Below are 20816 nucleotides of genomic sequence, written 5' to 3' on the forward strand. Positions count from 1 at the left end.
GAGTGTTTCGGTTGTTCTTGAAAAAGTTACATTTAGAAGCTCCACACCCATCCCACCAGGACTTGGACTAAATAAAAAATTAGCCACTGGACACCAGCTGCCAGTAAGAACTGAGACTGAGCCCATACTGATACTTAGTCATGTAAGTCATGCTTGTGTCTTTTCTCGTTTTGGTGCATTTTTTACATAAGGTGTACATTTTCAAAGCTCTTGCTGCAAAAATCCAAACTGATTACACTGCTAGTCAATCTTTCAAAACTCAAATAAATATCTCATGCTTCTCACTAGTTATAAATAATTTCAGTCCACATGATCATGGTTTCAAAACACAAAATCTATGTAATAAATTGAGAACATTTGGTTTATTCGCTGATATACAACAATCTTTCAATTGAGTACTTTTAACACTTACTTTTTGAGTACTTGCATAACTGACATAGTATCCATAAAGTTTGTATTATATTTTATATAGATATAACAGTCATGAGGTGTGTAGAACGGTTTGCTTCCAATACAGTAAATGATGTCACTTTACCATACACTCTTAAAAATAAAGGTGCTTCAAAAGGTTCTTCACAGCGATCCCATAGAAGAACCATTTTTGGTTCCACAAAGAACCATTCAGTCAAAAGTTCTTTAAAGAACCATCTCTTTCTTACCTTTTTGTAATCTGAAGAACCTTTTTTCACCACAAAGAACCTTTTGTGAAACAGAAAGGTTCTTCAGATGTTAAAGGTTCTTTATGGAACCATTTAGACAAAACGGTTCTTCTATGGCATTGTGAAGCACCTTTATTTTTAAGAGTGTATGCCTCTGTCTAGACTGTAGTTCCGCCCCTTTCTTGGGTGACTTGCATTACTTTGACAGTCTCTACCACGGTAAGGCCTCTGTTTACAGTCCCACACGGCATACTGTAATGTAAAACGGTGATGCCATCTATCTCCTTTATTCAGATGTCTCTGATCAATCTGACAGACTCTATGTATATTTATCACAAATCTCTCTCTCTTTCTCTCATACACACGCACACACATACTTTGAACATTGTGATTCTTATCTGTTTTAAATTGCTTATACTGTTACAATAATTCATTATACTTGGTTATCCATTTTGGAAATTGCAATCCATGCAATTCTACGGAATCCATATCTGTAGAAATGTATAGATGCCAAATGATTCACTGATTAACCATTCAAATCAGTTGGATTAAATCATAGACCGACGTTTTAATGTGAACGAGAAGAGAGGCCAATGAAACGTTTGGTAGTAATAGCATTATGAAAGGCAGTTGCTGTGAATTAAAAATTGACATGTGAATTTTGATGATCCATAGTGAGATTAGTACTAAGCATTCTAAGAAACTTGTGTAAGAGTACTAAGAAGCCTGTGAACTATGAATACTTATAAAAAATAAAAATAAATAAATGCAAAAATAAATTGAACTGCTGTAAAACAGCTCTAAAAAGACAACAGTGTCATTGTTCAGCTCATGACAGTTCAGTATTGATTCAGTTCAGTTAATCAATTATGAAAAATTCAATTAATCAATATGGAGCTCTACAAAAGACAATGTTATTCAGCTTGAGTCAGTTCAATAAAAGTACTGGAGTTTTGTCAGTTATGAAACTAATTTGATTTAGTTAAGAAATAGATCTAGAAGACAGTTTCATCAAGTTCTTGCGTTTAAATTCAGTGGAATGAAAAAAACAAGGTCAAGAGACATGTTTTTTAAAAAGTTTAACTACTTTTAGCATGAGCGCCACGTTTTTAGAACTGTGTGTCATGCGGGACACAGCAAAAGATGCAAGACCCGGGTATAACTGTCATATGCATCTGCCCACCATGTTTAGACAACAATGGAAAAGAAGTGCAGTGTAAGGCAAAAATCCATTCTGTGTGAATTGTCTCTCAAACTACGGTCACAAAGCACATTTACATGCACAACTTGATATCAGACTAAAGCAATAATTTGCCTTCTTTTTTAAAGTGAGCTATTGCAATACATTGCATGGCAATGGATAAAAACAAAACAGTTCCTTCAGGAAACAACAGTGAGACACGTTACAAAGTCAGGAAGATTAGAAGACAACAGCAGCATCTGAAAACAACCAATAGTATCACAGGGTACACAGAATAACAGCACTGACAATTTCAAAGTCAGACTAACAGACCTAGATAATGCGATCTGTATCTCTGCTTAATGGCATTCCGACAGAAGTGACATGCAACATGAATTTAATCCTTCCAAGAATTCAACTACACCTTTCGTCATGTATATTTGGACAGAGATGAAGACTGAAGCTGAAGTGTGCAAAAACTAGTACTTTCAAACATACTTATAATCTTAAACTCTTTTTGTTTGATGCTAACAAACCATGTCAGCGCAGCAGGGAATGACACAAGCACCTTTCTGTAAACTGACAGGAAAATCTTACTTAATACTGCAACTAGGTGACAGAAGCCCTTGATCTTAGAGGGCCATGCACCTGGAGTGGGCGAGGGGCTTAATGGGCTCAAGTTTGTTTAGTACCGTTTATTTGTCATATTCTCCTTTGACTCCTGTGAAGGCAGCTTGTTTTGAGCTTCACGTGTGTATGTGGTGTAGAAGGGTTTTTACCTGCAGCGAGGAAGACTGGGAGTATAAATCAGCCATTGTGTGTGTGTGTGTGTGTATGTGTGTGTGTGTGTGTGTGTGTGTGTGTGTGTGTGTGTGTTTGGTGACAAGTCAAAGGCCTCAGGTTCAGTTACAGAGGGCAGCTGTGTTTGCGATGGGGAAAGTGCACATGCTTTCTGAACCTAATTGAAAACCGAGATCAGTGTTGCTTTACTGTGAAACCACATGAGACTATGTCCCTAAGACATCTTACAGAGTATTTAACCTGGTCTGGTGGGTGGTCTGCTGTTGATCCAATCAAAGGCATGCAGAGGGGCTTTACATTTTCAGTTTTTCTGTGCATGCAGAAGTCATATTTGTTGTAAAAGTTTGCATGGTGAATTTAAATCCTTCTCTAAATCAAATGTAACCACCATGTGGTCACACTGCCACTATTTCCTTGCTCTCTTTCCACACAACACAGCCATGGCTGACATTTTGAGATGAGACTTGGAGTTGCATGTAATATATGTAAGGAGCTCCAGTGGTTCTTCCCTGTTGGGATGTCAACCATATGGTTTGCTCATAAATCACGTTCCCAGAGTTAGATGAACTAAAATGCTGTTTTCCTCCATAGCCGTGAGCCAGTATTAACAGCCAGAGCATTCAGGCTCTGAATACAGGAAGAGAAAGCAGGTTTGTGTGTTAGGTGTAATGTCTGAGTTGAGCCATTAGGAGCTGAACAGCAACAGATGTGACTGTGAAGGCCTGATCTTCTGCTCTCTCATGAGATCCCTCTCTTTTTCACCTAATCTATTTCTCATTTCCTTCAAATAAACAGACGGTTTTAGGAATTGTAACATTTTTAAGTAAAAGTTACGAAGCAAAATTAAGATTAACTATTTTTAGGTGACTAATCAAATAAGGTCGTAAATTTGTGACATTGATGTCATGATTTTTTTAGTCAGAAGTTCTTCAATTAAAGCACAAAATGCTCTTTGGATCAATCTCAGATCATGCTGAATAACATCAGGTTTTTGTACAAACAACTGCTTTTCCATTGATAGGGGTTTCTATTGAAATATATTTTAAAATGTACTCCTGTGATGTAAAGATACATTTTCAGCATCATTACTCCAGTTTTCAGTGTCACATGATCCCCTTAGAAATCATTATAATATGCTGATTTGCTGCTCAAGAAAAAAATCTTCTTATTATCACTATTGAAAACAGTTGTGCTGCTGCTGTTTTTGTTGATAATTTTTTTTGATGATTCAAAAGACCAGAATTTATTTGGAATAGAAATACTTTGTAACAAAATAACTTTACTGACATTAATTTCTTTCAAAGTCAACTTTTGAATGGTAGTCTATTTTAATTAAACTGAAGCATTATGCATCATGGAGTTTTAGCCATCTAGATGTGCCAAATGTGTCTTTTTTTAGGATCAGTGTTCTAAAACGATAGCAATATCATAACGATAGCTGTGAATGTTGAGCCTTACTGGAATGCATGGTATATGTCCTGCATCACTGTTGTTGCCCAGACTCTAACCTGCTTCATTTATTTTGTCTTACTCACCTAATGAGTCTGTGTCTGACCGACTGACTGACTGTCTGTGTTCAGTGATGGAATGTAGAGTCACTCTCTTAGCGAGTGTATAGAACCTCGACTAACACAATAAGCTTCTTTATGTTTATTATCAAGCACTGACTGTGATGCACAGTCCCCATTTTAATCTTCACACATGTGATTTTCTGTGAACCTTGGAGACAATAACAATAGTTGCAGCACACTTTCAGCACTGCTGATGAATCATTTGTGATGCAAATGTTTTTGCAAACTGGGGCCTGCTCGCCTTGTCCAGATTCTGGGACAATATTGTACATGGGAGTTTTTACATGGGTGGCATAGTGTTTATCCATAAACAATCATGTGGGTATTATTTATGAGTAATTTGTCTTTATGCTTGAGTGTCTGATCTTTGTCAGTAGCATTACTCATTAACAGGACCAAATCTCAATAAATCCTTAAATCACCCTTTTTATGCTGGTATTCTTTCATTACCACATGCAGAACACAGTGAAGAAGGCAAGCTACTATGTACTGTCCGTCCTGCGCACATTATTTTCTGTGTAACATTGAAGAATCAAATGGGTAATAACATCAACAAATGTCCACATTTCTTTAATTTAGGGAGTTTGTTCTGGATTTCGAAAATTAACAAGATTACCAAAGACTAGATGACTTTACATTAGACAGCCTTAAAAATACTTGCATCTTTTGGACAGAAATATTTGCAGTAACCAATGATACTACTTTTGTAACTAAATCGAATAAAAAAATAAAAGAAAGAAGAAGAAATACAACAATTTACAACGTTCTTGTGGAACAAATAATGATCTTTTTGGTGATTTTTTTGTTTAAGTAAACATGGAAGCAATGTGCGCCACGGACACAGTGCTCTGTCCTATAGCACCATCTACTGGAGGAAGTGTCATAGTGCATTTTCACAGACAAAAAAAAGTGTAATTATGCTGGTATTCGTGGTCAAATTGTGATAGGGTTCATTTAAATAAATAAATGCATACATAAATACAAAAAATAACATAAAAGACAATAAAAGTAGTCAAAAAGTAGTCAATATAATTAATATCCTGTATTGCAGATTTTGTTAGCTACAGGTTTAGAACGTTATGACAGTTTTTCATTTTGGGTGAACTGTTCCTTTAAATCAGAAGAGGAAGAAGAGGGAGTCCTATGTGACTCATGTAACTGGAGTATGTGAGGAGGGAGAATCTGGGTCTGGGTGTATCGGTTGGTGTGTCTTTGGTGTATGGTGTAGATTTTGAAGCAGGATGTTAGGTCATGGAATTACATGTCACTGTATGAAATTCTGCTTCTCTCTTCCAGAATGCAAGGTTGAGCAGCTCAAAGGCACAATGGCTACACATGACCTGGAGACTGAGACCAGCTCTTGTGTGTCATAGCTGTTTTGTTCACAAACAAGCAGATGGTAGTATTTAAGTCATATCCAACTGATTTTTTTTTCAGTGACACAGTACAACTACCTTTTTTCTGCCTCCTGTCCACTTTTAAGAAAGAGTTACAACCTTACTACATGCACGTACTAAAGCCCAGCCCTGTAAACTGTAAATCTGGAAGTAATTAAGTAGGCCAGGCTAAATGTGATGCACATTCTGTTTATGATTAAATGATCTAATGGAGTGATCTAATAATTTCTTCACTTCTATAACAAAGTATGGTGTACATGCCAAAATTAATATTATGAATTATAAGACAGACAAATGTCCAACTTTTCTGTGGCAGTTTTCATGATGTATTCCAGGGTGTGTACGCACATCTTAGACTCACAGACTAGAAAATGACTATGAAACCACAGAGTGAGTTGGACATTGTTACAGGTTACTGTATGGCATGAAACCATGAGAGGGCGGAACGGAAATTAGTGTTTAAATTCATGTAGTAGGTAGGACTGTTTAACAGAGGGGGTGACTCAACCCCTCTTAAATTTAAGTCAGAGCACAGATTGGGTGATATTTTGGTGAAGTCTGCTAGCAATTATTCTTGACTGTCTCTGTTGCGCTCAAAAATAAGTTACAGTTTACAGTTATAGAAGAATTTAAAGGGGTCATATGATTTGCTAAAAAGAACATTATTTTGTGTATTTGGTGTAATGAAATGTGTTTATGCGGTTTAAGGTTCAAAAAACACATTATTTTCCACATATTGTAGCACTACTCTACAGCAGTGTTTCCCAACCGGGGTGCCATGTAAAAAAATCCTTTTTTAATATTTTTAAATTGCTAAAATGTTTAAAAAAGCATCTATTATATAACATCCATTTCTGATGTCGCCAATAATTAGAGATGGTCCTCCATAAAATGTGCTGCACACATTTTACGTCCACGGTGAAAGCCGATCCGGCGATCCACAGCGCGAAGTTGATGTATTTCCTCAGCGACCAGCACGGATCAGCTCCAGGCATGACGAAGCAGATATCGTCCTCTTTTGGAAGACCAAACAAAGTAGTTTTGCTTTCACAACGAAACACAGCACCTTCACGACTTGGCGGCAGCAACAATACTACAGCAAGAAGTATTACGCCTTCTTTCTTTGCGTGAACATTTGGGCGGCGTTATGCAAATCTTCCCACATCGTGATGTAGACATGTGGGGGCGTGTTAGAACGAGCCGTTTTAGGTAGGCGTGGGTGACTCTTAACTTTTTTAAAGAATATCTCTTTGGATTTGAGACTTTAGTCTTTGCAACTTTACAGATCTTCTTTATGCACCAAGAGCTTGTAACACTTCAAAGAGAAAGGAAAAATTGAAATCGCATCATATGACCCCTTTAATTAAGAGTCCAAGTCGGTCAGTTTCTGCTAAGATTGATTGGTTTATGTTTGGGGTCCGAAAGACCTTCATTATGTATTTTTAATTTAACATCTTATTTTAAAAATGTTTAATATGCTCTTTGTCATTTTTGAACACTCACATTGTAATTTTATACTTTTAAGAAGAAGAATATACAAACACCTTTCAGAGATCATTGATCAGTTTGTAGCTTATATAGCCTAATATTTTCCATCCAATCAAATAAACAAAGAAAAGGCTTTTCCTCTATTCATCAGACAAGATCTTCACGTACATTCCAGAGGAAGGCTTACAGCTAAGTATTTCTTGATCGAAAAATCCCAGTTTTCTTGTTTTAACTAAAATAAAGTGATTTGAGAAGTGACATGTTTCAATTAAAAACTGGGAAGAGTTAAAGTAATTTCATCACCACAAGCTACTTCACACTCTTGCGTCATCACACGCGTGTTTTTAATTAAATATTCAGTAGGAAAAAATAACTGGGATTGCAAATCATTTAGCTACTCTCCCTTATGTCGTTTCAAACCTGTATGCCTTTGTTTCTTCTGTGGAATATAAAAGAACATATTTTGCTAAATATTTTAAAAGTTTTTTTTTTTTTTTGTCCTTACAATAAAAGTCTATTTTGGTTACCAACATTCTTCAAAATATCATGTTATATTCCACAGAAGAAAGAAATGCATAGGTTATAGGTTTAGAACGAAATGAGGGTGAGTATAAATTACTTTTCATTTTTAGGTGAACTATCGCTTTAAGCAAATCTAAATCTGAACATTTAGACTCAAATCAATAATTCACGTCCATTCATTTATTTATTTAAATGAAGCTTACTCTCTAGCAGTGTATGGGGTCTTCCCCGATCCAGCCCTTTCCACAATCGCCATCCTTTACTGAAATCACACGTCAGACCACACTTTGCTGAGTCTAGGCAGGAAAACCATTTAAGCTTGGCTTGCGCATGATGTGCCCAGTTCATTGTGTGACAGCTGCGCTAACATCTGTATGATCCACTGCGGAATGAGAGAAATGAGCGTTTTAACTGTCGTATTCGCCGTTATATTTGTCCTGAAGGAATCTGAAGCGTGGGGTTACAAGAATGGAATACTGCACAACTCTATCTGGCTGGGTAATTTCATTTCTGATGTGTTGATTCAAACTGTGTTAAGTAGAATCAGTGATACATGACTTATGAATATTTTAAAATTACTCATTTATGTTTATTGTTGTTGTTTCTTTTGTTTTTTTCCCTCATAGACTGTATAATGGTTTTAAAAAGCACAATCTTACTGTTCAACGGGGTTTACATGTTATACTATTATATTGCATGTCATGATTGCATGTGTATTGTGTGCATTTCGCTTTGGACCCACAGACAAGAGAGGCATATTTATGGCTCTGTGAAGGCTGATGTGTGGCCAGTCTGAAGGGGACCTTGTAAACACAGGGAAATGACTTAATTCTGTACTGCAGCTTGGGCACCCCACAACCCTTTCAGCATGGTCCAAGAAACCCATAGGCATTTCTCTGAAGAACTGGGTTGTTTGATAATAACAAGACACATGAAAGATCAATGTGCATTAGATATGTAAGCGTTTAACTATTTCCTACTGTAAAAAACAATGTTTACCAATGTTTTAGTTGTAGCTCCTTTAAAACGTTTAAATAATTAATTAGTGTGCAAATTATAGGGCAAAATAATATGGGTTGAACGCCACAAAGAAAGTCAAAACAATGTGTCTAAGTATACTTAGTTTTCAGCAGAGTCTTCAAACATTTCAGTAATGATAGAACTTCTGTTAGTTAGTAAGACTGCACGTTGAAATACATTTTTACCTGATAATATACTCTAAAGAGCATGGAGTTTGCCAGATGGGTTAACCATAGCATTTCTATAAGTTTTAGGTGGTGTGGCGACAAAGCAAAACAAGTAGGCCACTCTAATTTCGTTTCACTTTATTCTAAATTTACATATAACAAATATAGATTATCTAAAAAAAAAAAAAACGTAAGTGTTTTTTAGTATAATGAATTTTCGAAAATGTAACCTTTTATTTAGGCCTTAATATAGCAAAACGTATTGAATCCCCCCTGAAATTCACTGTAGGCCACATTTCCAATACTGTAAGCAACTTTTTTTAAATTTACTTATGGTAGCATAGTGGCTTGACCACCACTACACATCTGAAAACACTTAAATAAGCTACAGTGTTTAGCTACATTCATGCTTCAAATGATTCTCCCATTTAGAGCTTTTCTCAGAGACTTGTTTGGAGCTCACTAATGGTTGCAATCTTCTGATGTTTGAAGCCAACACAGTAAAAGCATTGTTTTCTAACTAATTTCAGACAGGATCCAACTTCTTCAAGGTTATGCATGCGTGCTTGAAAACAACTGCAAAGCAGCATGATGTTCTGTGAGCAGCAGACAGAGCTCAAAACAGCAAAATCTGCTTTAGTGATCTTACCATCAGCAACTGGATGTACAGTTTATTGGTCCCTTATGTATTCAGGATGTCCTGCACAGTAAAACATCTATGTTGAGTGGCTTCTTCTAAAATAGATTTCCTGTTTTAGGTCTGATGTAATTTGAGTAGACAGGTAGAATTGTTGTTTGGAGACACTGAACAGACCCAGATAACTCCACAAGAGTCCTCGAAGCTGATAGTGTGGCCAAATGAGACACATGTTCTCTCTCCTTACAGAGCAAGCAGCTGGAGTTTACCACCGCGAATCTCGCAAAGGAAGATATCAGCTGACGTATAGGGAAGCCAAGGCTGTGTGCAAATTTGAGGGGGGTACTCTTGCGACATATGATCAACTGGAGGCTGCTCGCCAAATTGGTTTGTATCACACTCGCATATCTCACTTAGGTCAGATGCCAAAAAAAACAGTAATGGAGGGTCTGGCCTTCAGCGAAAGTGTTGAAATCTGAACAAGTCATATAACTTGGATCATACCGAATAGCCTTTTATTATAACAATAAACACTCACAATTTTAAACCACATCTGAATCCATCAGCAAGCAGAATGATAACCAACATTCTCACAGTTATATTAAATATTTGCACACATCATATAAACAAAGTTATAAAGCATCCCCAGTGCCAACCAGTGTTGTGTTTGAACTGTAAAAGTCATTGTCATGTGTTGCTTGAGCAGTAACACCTGTTTTCTTGTAAAGTTACTTTTTTTGTAGTAAGAGTAAATTTGTTCCAGACATGAGCTCTGATGTGTAATGACGACTTTTTGTGGTTAGTTCAGGCTTGTGGCACACTATGTTGGAGGTCTGCTTGGCTTTCTTTTTATCATCTCTGTTTGCAGCCTTCAAATGGTGCCCATGGCTCCTCAGAGCACAAGAACCCTTTATTCATTATCCCCTTAAAAAAGACAGATTTCCTTCAATTATTAGTTTTTTTTCATGGAGAATATTTTATGTTCAGTCTAAACAGAACAGAACCTGTTTGTGAAATACTGCAGATATAATAATATGAACACTGAGAAAAAAAAAAACTTTTTATAATTAATTAACCAACATAAGTTATATTTTTTATACTTATATTTTTATCATTATAATGTATTATTTTGAAACATTATTGATAATTAGGTTAAAATAGTATTTCATAAATTATTCTATTTTATTAGTTATAATTTTAAATTAATTTCTAATTAATTGCATTTTAGATCAATTAACATTTATGCCAAATGTTTTTGACAGAAAGATGCTTCACAATAACTGATATTCTACAATATTACAGCAATTGTCATTTTCCCAAAGGGTTCCACGTGTGTGCAGCTGGATGGTTTGACAAAGGACGTGTGGGCTATCCGATTGTTAAAGCTGGAGCCAACTGTGGTTTCGGAAAGGTTGGAATCATTGATTACGGATACAGGCTCAACAAAAGTGAGAAGTGGGATGTCTACTGCTACAACCCTGAGGGTGAGTTTGACAAATGGCAGTTAGGCAATTCTGGGTGGATTTTAATCATCCGTTGAGTGATTTGGAAAAAGTAGTTACACAAATCATAGTTTTGTAAAATTTTCTTTGAAAGCTCTCCAGAGTGAGTTGACTGAAACAAAGGAATTAGCATTGTAGAAAAGTATAAATCTCCATAGGTTAAAGACAATTACTTTATATCATAATTCAGGGACTCAATGGTCTCTAGACTATAAGGGTGGGATAACTTGTGGTCTGGACAAAGACAACCATGACTAAATGTTGGAGAAAAAAGTGATGGCTCTTTTATTACACACAATGACTGATGCACAGAAACAGAGGACAGTCAACCTCAGCGCAGGACATTATTCATATACGTTACATGTAGGACAAACGTCTTAGCAAGGAGTGGTCAAAACAAACAAGCTGAGAACAAACACATAATACATTTATTGGAAAATGCCTGTTTGTTTTCTCTGGCTGTTTTCTCTTGTATGAATATGGAAGAGTCTAATGAAAAATACTTCACAACGTGAATAATCTAAACGAAGCCCCGTGAAAAAGTTTTACGAGGTGCGGTAATGCATTACCAGAGACCCAGCTGAGTTTGTGACTGACTCTTTCCCCTTGAGCTAGTGAAAGAAATTCTCCCAATGGAGAACTTTAGTCAACAGTGATCTCAAAGAGAAGTCAAAGAGTAAATAGGGACAACACACTTTCAGGTTGAGGAATGTGGTTTACAAAGTAAGCTCATAATCACATATAAGCAGTCATTACGACCTGACTATCATCTCATCTGATGAAGCTGTTAATAGATCAACACACATAGAAAAGTTTATTTTGAATATTAGTTTGACAAAGCCTTGCTTAAAACAACTAGATGGATGTGCAATACAATGCAAAGAGTGTGGGGTGTCTTTAAAAAAAAAAGAAGAAGAATTATAATAATATTTTATAGACTAAATTTAGTTTTCTATATTTATCCAGTCACTACCTCATTCAGCGCAGGGCACCAGATGCAGGAGCGTTTCCGCCGAGTAGGCAAGGGAGGCAAGTGTCTCCTCAAAATATTGGATGAGAAAAAAAAAATTTGTAGTACAAAAATAAAACAATGCCCATATTACAAAGTATAACATTAAAAAGTGTATAAATCACTCGTTTTTCTAACGTAACATTGTCCAACGGCGACACCCGCAGGTAAAGTTACAGTGGAGGCTTGCCTCCCCTGAGCCCACTGACTATTAACAGAGACCCCATAGCGTGCCGTGACCGTGACTTTACTGGGGGGTAATTGAGAATGAATGGGGGAAACTCACGTGAGAGGAGACAATGCCTCCATCACAATATGATTGGAAATGACTGGTTATGTTTGGCTGTGATTGGTTCATGCAATAAATCCCGCCTCTTGTGTTCGTGCGCGTTCTGCTTTCACGAATCAGTCTGAATGAACAATATAATGGCGTTAATGGGAAGACTAATTAAAAAAGTAAGTAAACAACTCACACACTTAGATATTAATAATTAGTAACCACTTTGTTATGTCAAAATAAGACTTAAAATGGTATGAAAACAGGATCTGTGGGAGTTTTTAGTGAGCAATCAGCTTGGTGAAATTTGATGACTGATGATCTGAAAAATTAAAAAATAGTTAAAAGTTAAGAATAAAAAGAATAGCTGAACATAAGTTCACAAATAAAATATATTGTTTAAATTATACTGCTGTGAGTTATTATTTTAATACATTTAAAATGCTTAAAAACACTAACTTGATGAGATTAATTCATGGCTTTAATAAATAGAATATTGATTACATTGTTGTTAATGTAAAAATATAAAATATATATATATTTTTTCTGATAGTGTAAGTAATGTTTATTTAACCAAGAAAATGTGACTGGGACATGAATTTACATTTCATAAAAAAAAAAATAAAAAAAAACTTTGAGGACTTTGCCTCCTCATTTCCGAACTCCACCGCACACCACTGACCAGATGTATGTGTCACTGAGCACCCGCTCAAACCACAGACAGAGTTTGGATTTGTCATTGTCTGCATAGGCATAGTGCTCATATTCCTTTGACTCACTTTTATACTTCTGATACACATGGAGAGATGAAGAGATGAAACATGATTCAAACTAATCAAACTGTATGGTGTAGTAGGACTGACAACTTTATCCATTTGATTTTTAATTTATTGATTTTTTTTTTTGCGTATATTAATTTGTACACGTTTTGTACTGTCTTTACAGCAAAGGAGTGTGGAGGAGTGCACACAGATCAGGAGAAGGTTTTAGATTCTCCTGGTTATCCAGAGGACTACCAGGACGAGCAGATTTGCTACTGGCACATTCGTGTGCGCTACGGCCAACGAATCCGCCTGCACTTCCTAGACTTTGACCTTGAGGAGGACACAGCTTGCCTCAGTGATTTCCTGGAGATCTATGACAGCTATGATGATGTTTCAGGCTTTGTTGGAAGGTAAATAACAGACATTTTGGTTTATTCACCATTGACCTTTATGTTCCATTTTTTATTGCTGCTGAGAGTTTACAGTTCTGACATTATTTAAATTTGCTTCAAAAATAATCAAATAAATCTGTGTCTGTTCTGGATAGATACTGTGGGGATGAACTTCCAGAGGACTTCATAAGTACAGGTATGTTGTTGCAGTAATTTTAATTCCAAAGTTTGTTTTTCTTTGAAAAGACATTAGTTTGAATATATTTCTTAAAAATAATGTTAGAGTATCTCCCTCTCTTCCTCTCTCGCTCTCTCTCTCTTTCTGTGTTTCTACATTATCTCTTGCACAGGAAACGTGATGACTCTGAAGTTTCTTTCTGATTCTTCTGTGACGGGTGGAGGTTTTCAGCTGCAGTACATCGCTGTGAACTCCTCTCAGCTCTTTGACAATCACACTGATGCCTTCTCTTGATCAATGTTTAATGCACCAAACCCACTTCTTTAATACGCCCAAACCCACAACTGTTGTAATTTTTTATATATTTTCTTTAACCAAGGGTGCAATATTAAAGCTACTAATAATCACAAATGTAAGTGTATAAAAAATAAAAAATAAACTCTCATAAAACAAAGTTGTCACACTCTCACTAATTTATTCAACTTGTCTATTAATAATGTCCAACAGTGGATTTAATGTATTACAGTGTTTTAATGAAACCATCATACTACTAAAAGAAATAAGGTGAAATCTGTTTTAACAGCGCTGAACGTCCGGGATGTAAAAGTGTTAAAGAAACAGAAGTATACTTAATCCTAAAAGAAGTTGTTACTGTGTGTACATTCTTCATAACTCAGAACTCTGTCCAACTGAAACATAACACGACATTAACACTAACAGAAAATTCAGAATTTGTTAATAGTTTTTTACTGCTACAGTGAAAAAATACAAATGAGTGAATCAAAGAAATTTTAACAGTGCATGCAAAATAATTCAGAGTAAGAAATGTGATGCATTTTTCAGCTATGCATTTTGAGAAGATTTAGCATTTTAATTATTAAGGCTCTGTGGCCCCCTAGTGGGTCTCGGGCCTTAGTTGAGAACTGCTATGATGAAGACATAGGCCCTTAAATGTACACTCTTTACAGACTGCAAAGCTAAACAGTAAAACCCTTTTTTTCACAGAAAGGCTTTTTTCACTATTTATTCTTTGGATATATTTGTAAATATTAGTTACTAAAAATGCAATTGTTTATTGTTTGTACGTTAGGTCATTAACAAATGTTAACAGATATAACTTTGATTTGGAAACGTTTTATTAAATGTTGACGTTAATATGAACTAATATTAATAAACTCTGCAGAAATGTTGTTCATTGCTAGTTCATGTTAACTATTGTATTATTGTCACTAACAAAACAAATGACCAAAGTGTCCTGATAATTTGCTGAAATTTTTATTCAAGATTTGGAAAAGCATCTTAATTAATTTAATACATAATTTATGAGAGGGAGGAGTTGACGTGGGGTTGAAGGTGACGTTTTCAACGCGCGTCATGTTTGGCGCCAGCATTTTCGCGGGGAGTGAGGAGTGGACAGACGCAGCGTAGTCTTGATCATTTACAAACATTGCCGTATAAACTCTCCCGATTCCTCTGATAACGCTCGTGTGTCGATGAGATCGCCTTCAGTGGTCGATAGCGTGTCCTCAGGCGCGAGGTGAGACATCTTGAGTTGTGTTGATGAATGTGTTCAGGGGGTTGGGTAGGTAACATGATGAGGGTAAGTTAACTAGCTCGCTAACTGCAGTCTTTGTAGGGAAAGTTCCTGTTGGATTAGATTGAGTACAGCAAACGCATACACGACGGTTTAAAGGTTTCAATAAACGGCACATTTTGATCTGTGTTTGCTGCACGCGAGGTGCCCACAAATTGTATGTTCAACGCACATGATTAACACAATAGCTTTAAGAAACAAACGACAATATGGTGTAATTTTTGCATCTCGGACAGCTCAACCTATCTGGGCACACCCACCAGTAAAAAAACTAGTATTTAAAAGCAAATATATTGTGATATTTGGCAGAGTTTTGGTAATAATGGATGTTATTGTTATTAGCCTCGTGCACGTTAGCTAAACAACACATGTAAGATGCGTGTGAGGTTTTATTCTCCCCATATATCTCTTGTTCTTAATTTGAAGACATTATTGCCGTTTGTTCGTGTGCATCGAGAGAACACAATGTCCTGCATGCATGCATTGACTCCAGCTCACTACTAAAATAACATTAAATATATTAAATATTCACTTTTCACACATTCACATTTATGCATAGTATTTCATAATCGACAATTAATTGCAGACTATTAAATATATGATGCACAACTGTGTTTAAGGGGTGAAAGGTGGGACTCATTCTAGGGTCCCACAGATCCAAGGGACAGAAGAGTTTCAAAATTTATTTTTAAAAGTTTATTTAAAGCAACAAAGCCATTTAAAGCCTTGTTCCAATTAAACACCTGAACCAGAAAAAAAAAAGGAGTTTTCGCATTTTATTGCATTATATTCGTTCTTCCTTGTAGTCAATTCTGTATGCATGACTTTAATGTGCTTTCCTGTCTTTCAGGTTGTGAGGATGATGGCAGCAGTGCCTCTATCTAGTGCCAGCCTCCTTCCTCTTCTGGAGTGTCTGGAAGATGAAGCAGCCGGGCTGTCAGAGAAGACAGATGCCTACATCACCATTGCAAAGTAAGTGTTAACCTACGGTTCTGGTGTCTTGTCCGTGTAGAAGGGTTTTAGTCAAATATATGGATGTCTCCATGATAAAAGCTTATTTAGTGTTGTAGTGATACAGTTTTGTCATGTTGTGTCGTATTGCAAGTATTGATCATTGCACATGTATTGTATTGATTATGGTAAACAGAAGCTCAGATGTACTTGCTCAATGCATTAGAACGAACCTCATTGGTTCTTGCGTGTCTAGTGGGCATGCAATTGAGCTGTAACTTTTAAAGGTATTTATAGATTAATCGTGAGACTTTTGTTGTTCTTTTTCTTTCTCTTAGCCGCCTGAATGGAGAGGAGGGGCGTCAGTTTCTGTCTGTAGTTGTAAAACATTTTGCACGTCTAAGTAAAGTCCTTTTGGTAAGTTGGTCTCCTCTATGGATTACCGGACTCGTTCACTGGAACGTTTTGAATGTAACATTTGACTCTTATATTTTTGTGTTGTTGTTTTGTTTTTGTAGTAAGTAAAAATAGGCAGAAGCTATTCATTCAGAAAGCTATGTCTTTGCTGTGTCGTCAGCCCTGCAGATGAATTATGTTTTTCCTTTCAGGTTCATATCTCCAGTGAGAACGAGGAGCTGTGTCAGGCTGCATTGCAGGCTTTGGGATTCTGTGTCTTCCACTCACACATTGTTTCAGTCATACCAGGTATCGAAGTTGTTGAATTCTTCAGTATAATATACTTTTTTTATTACTTCCATTAGGGCTGGGCGGTATGACGGTATATATCGTTACGGTGGAATAAAGTGCTAGAGATCATTAGAGATTATGCTATATCGTGCATTCCGTGGTATGCAAATATATCTGCGTAACATCGTACTACTTAAAAGTTATATAAACATTCGAGTGGTAAGGAAACATGCATGAATGAGAAAATAAAGAGTGGGACGCATTTGTGCTGACGGATACACACACACTCAGAAAGCACCTCTTTCAGACCGCATGCAATCGCAAATTTGGGGCTTGCATGATTAATAAAGTTAAGCGCAAAAAGCAGTAAAAAAGAACTCAATCTGCTTCTCATGCTGACTAACACAGCTAAAGCACCTCTCTCAGACAGCATGTGATCACGAAAACAGTTACGCACACAATTATGTCAAAATGCCCGTCGTGTGGAGTATTCCCGTAAACACAGTTGGTTATGTGTTAAATAAACATAAACAGTTGGGTAAAAACCGGATGTGTTTCAGTATATTGGATCCATGCAGTTGGTCTTAAAGGGGTCATATGATGCTGCTAAAAAGAACATTATTTGGTGTAATGAAATGTTTATGCGGTTTAAAGTAAAAAAAAAACACATTATTTTCCACATACTGTACATTATTGTTTCTCCTCTATGCCCCACCTTTTTGAAACGCGTCGATTTTTACAAAGCTCATCGGTCTGAAAAAGCGAGGTGTGCTGTGATTGGCCAGCTATCCAATGCGTTGTGATTGGCCGAATACCTCAAGCGTGAGACAGAAATGTTACGCCCCTCACCATACTGTTGATGCCGTGTCCCGGCCGGAGCGACGAGGCAAAAACATTAAAACCCATTACAAACGAGGCATTTGTTGCATCCAGTGGGGACATGATTACTGATTATAATGACTTATACTGTCTTTTTACGCGTTGGCGGCGACAACAATACTACAGTGAGAATAAAAGTTACACCTTATTTCTTTGCGTGAACATTTGGGCGGCGTTATGCAAATCTTCCCAAATAGTGAGGTAGATATGTGGGGGCATGTTAGAACGAGCCGTTTTAGGTAGGTGTGGCTGACTCTGAACTTTTATAAAGAATATCTCTTTGGATTTGAGACTTTAGTCTTTGCAACTTTACAGACCTTCTTTATGCACCAAGAGCTTGTAACATTCCAAAGAGAAAGGAAAAATTGAAATCGCATCATATGACCCCTTTAAAGGGACAGCAGTAGTGGTCGACCGATATATCGCCAAGGCCGATATATCGGCTGATATTTGGCTTTTTTTCAAATATCGACATCGGCCGATAAGTTTTTCTGTTTGGCCAATGCATTCGAGGCAGGACTTTTATTTTGACGGCGCTGAGAACGGCAGCACCTTGAGCGCACAGTGCTCACATTCTCCCTCTTGTTCGCCGTCGTCTATAGGGCCTTTCGCACCGCGGGAACCTTTTCATAGTACCAGAACTAATTGTGGAACTACCCACTTTTTGGCGTTTTCGCACCGCCGGAACTGGGTGCGATTTTAGTACCGGACTGCCTTTTTCGAGAACCAAATTAGCTCCTACTCCGGAGCAGGGTCTAACCAGCACAACTGGTACTAATCGTGATGTAAGTAGACATTGATTGGCCAAACGCGTATGGAAACACCCTCACCCGCCATTGATTTAAAACGCCTTGTAAACATACTGTAAACATTGTGTCAACTTATTTCGCAACTTATTTTGCAAGTATGGAGAACAGCGATAGCTGGACGGACGCTGAAGTGCAGGCACTTGTAGCAGATGTAGCACTGCCAGTTGTCGTTGGAGATTCTTAGTCCTCCTTTCCGTTCTTTCAATCGCTTTACGTATACGTCGACATTCTATGTCCATTATTGTGAAACCCGCGAGACACAGCAAAAACACAGCTCCGATCACCGCGTCCTCCATCCTCCTGTTGTTAATGTTGTTCTTTGTTTCCGTTGTTGAACGCCACGCACAAATGACGTCGCTGTCGACCGGCTTACGTCACTTCTTAGTACACTCTCTTGGTGCGAATGCAACCCTTTAAATGATACTGGGAAATAGTTCGCGCAAAATCGTCCCAGTACTGTAATACTGTACATTTAGTTCTGGAACTAAAGCGGTGCGAAAGGCCCTATGAACAGTTCTGTCTAATATGGATAGAAGTCTGTCTAATAATCCAATAGAACTGTTGAACAAAGGAATTAAAATGTATACAAAAAGTATTATAACGATTGCTTTTATATTATTAGTAATAGAAAGGCAAACATTATAATACTTTCTCGTTTGCCGTTAGCATTAAGCAAATACGCATTTACATCATTTAAACAAATCTTTGAATGGCTAATGAAAATGTTATTTCACAAACCTTGCAAACTTAGTCGAATCCAGTTGTGAGATCTTGTGAAGTGTGCATGTGACCTGCATGATCGCGTGTTTTCTGAGGGACTTTCGGTCCACGCAAATTGAATGCTTTAAACATTAAATTCGTGTTTTCAAATTATGCTGCGCTTTATGAATTTGCCCACTGTCATATTCATGTCATTTTCACTGTGTGCTGTATGTAAAATGAGTGTTACCTTGGCTTTATTTGAAAAAATATGATTGCCAATGCTCACAAACTTCCCAGAATACTGAGTGCCCTGTTGGTTACAGTTTACTTCCTTTTTAATTATATTTTTATTAAATATTTATTTATTTGTGGAACATATTTTGTCATCTAAAGTATAAGTATGTTTATTTTACAAATGTATTTTTTAATCAATTTTCAAATTTCTTAAATATTAATTAAAATAAATAAATTTATACCGGCCACCCTGCTTTCCAAGATATCTGCATCGGCTGTCAAAAAACCAATGTCGGTCGCCACTAGACAGCAGTCTAATTTACCTGCTGCTGTCTTATTAATTTGAATCACTCACTGCACTTGCCTGAATCACTTTTGGATCTTTAATAAGAATCAGTTCATGTATTTAATTGATACAAGACTATGCAGCGTTTTATTTATACACTTTATTCAATTTCTGTAATATTTCTTACTACATGTTAAATAAACCTACTGTAGCTAAATAAATTAAGTTTAAGTGTTTAAGTATATGTTCTATTGTTTGTAATTTGCTGTTTTTTTTTTTTTTTTATAAAAAAAAAAGAAAATAGCTGTGTCGAGATATATATTGTTATTGTGAAATAAAATGTATCATACAGTGAAATAAGATTTTGGTCATATCGCCCACCCCTACATTCAATAATAAGTAGCATCCATAATCTCTTTATCTTTCTTTGCTGCAGCAAATATTTCAGAAGATATACTGTCTACGCTCTGTAATGTTGTGGTAAAATCAAAGGAGAAGTTTACGTGCACTCGAGCATTATGGGTGATTTCAAAACAGAATTTCCCGCCAGAGGTGGCATCCAAAAAGGTTTGTTTACCATGCATGGTCTGCTTGAAATAAACCCTGTTTTTTTTATCATCCTTTTCCCCTCCATTTTCCTTTTTTTTTTTTTTTTTTTTTGGCTAAGATGTTGCTTTTTACATTTCAGACTCCAGAGATTCTGAAGAGTCTAGAGGCCATGCAGACCAGAGAGGTTCAGTCCATCCTCATTGAACATGAATCACTTAATGTCATAATAAGGTTTGTTGAAATTTCCCGTGCTTTTCACTTTCTTGGTAGTGCCATCTTGCAGTGTTCTTCATGCTGGAAGTGCTCCGTAAATAAGATTTGATTTTGTGGTGAACATCAGGTTGCTGGAGCAGGCCCCGTCTCAGATGGCTGCTGGAGCCGTGTGCTGGGCCAATCTGGTTATTCCTCTGGTGGTTCACTCGGCCAATAAAGTGCGCTTGCGTGCGGCAGCAGCCCTGGAGCTGGGCATGCCTCTTCTTCTGGAGAAACAGCAGGAGGTGGCGGCCATTGTAGAGCCAATGATGTCTTCTGTAAGTGTATACAACAGTTTTTTTTTTTTTT

General features: G+C 36.9%; 2 protein-coding genes across 2 annotated transcripts in view; both read left to right on the forward strand.

Annotated features, from left to right (window-relative positions):
* The first annotated feature begins 7952 nt into the window (after positions 1 to 7952).
* On the forward strand, positions 7953 to 13981 carry LOC107658287 (tumor necrosis factor-inducible gene 6 protein-like). Its single transcript, XM_016446789.1, has 6 exons — positions 7953 to 8116; positions 9692 to 9829; positions 10765 to 10926; positions 13176 to 13404; positions 13542 to 13582; positions 13737 to 13981. The coding sequence occupies exons 1-6, from the start codon at positions 7993 to 7995 to the stop codon at positions 13856 to 13858; spliced, it is 816 nt and encodes a 271-aa protein (XP_016302275.1). The 5' UTR covers positions 7953 to 7992; the 3' UTR covers positions 13859 to 13981.
* A 956-nt stretch (positions 13982 to 14937) lies between these two features.
* The window catches only part of rif1 (replication timing regulatory factor 1), a 22603-nt gene continuing 16724 nt past the window's right edge, over positions 14938 to 20816 (forward strand). Inside the window, exons 1-7 of the mRNA XM_016446786.1 lie at positions 14938 to 15101; positions 16009 to 16130; positions 16448 to 16526; positions 16718 to 16814; positions 20143 to 20273; positions 20395 to 20486; positions 20596 to 20785. Of these exons, the coding sequence (XP_016302272.1) occupies positions 16018 to 16130; positions 16448 to 16526; positions 16718 to 16814; positions 20143 to 20273; positions 20395 to 20486; positions 20596 to 20785 (702 nt within the window). The 5' untranslated portion in view covers positions 14938 to 15101; positions 16009 to 16017. The remainder of the gene's footprint in view (positions 15102 to 16008; positions 16131 to 16447; positions 16527 to 16717; positions 16815 to 20142; positions 20274 to 20394; positions 20487 to 20595; positions 20786 to 20816) is intronic.

The sequence above is a fragment of the Sinocyclocheilus anshuiensis genome, unplaced genomic scaffold (assembly GCF_001515605.1).
Source record: "Sinocyclocheilus anshuiensis isolate Anshui unplaced genomic scaffold, SAMN03320099.WGS_v1.1 scaffold263, whole genome shotgun sequence".
Taxonomy (NCBI): Eukaryota; Metazoa; Chordata; class Actinopteri; order Cypriniformes; family Cyprinidae; genus Sinocyclocheilus; species Sinocyclocheilus anshuiensis.

Bases quoted from the DNA above. Each gene is read 5' to 3' on its own strand.
- LOC107658287 (XM_016446789.1), top strand. From the start codon at position 7,993: ATGATCCACTGCGGAATGAGAGAAATGAGCGTTTTAACTGTCGTATTC. The intron at 13,405-13,541 runs GTAAATAACAGA...TGTTCTGGATAG, and splicing joins GTTTCAGGCTTTGTTGGAAG to ATACTGTGGGGATGAACTTC. The intron at 13,583-13,736 runs GTATGTTGTTGC...TCTCTTGCACAG, and splicing joins AGAGGACTTCATAAGTACAG to GAAACGTGATGACTCTGAAG.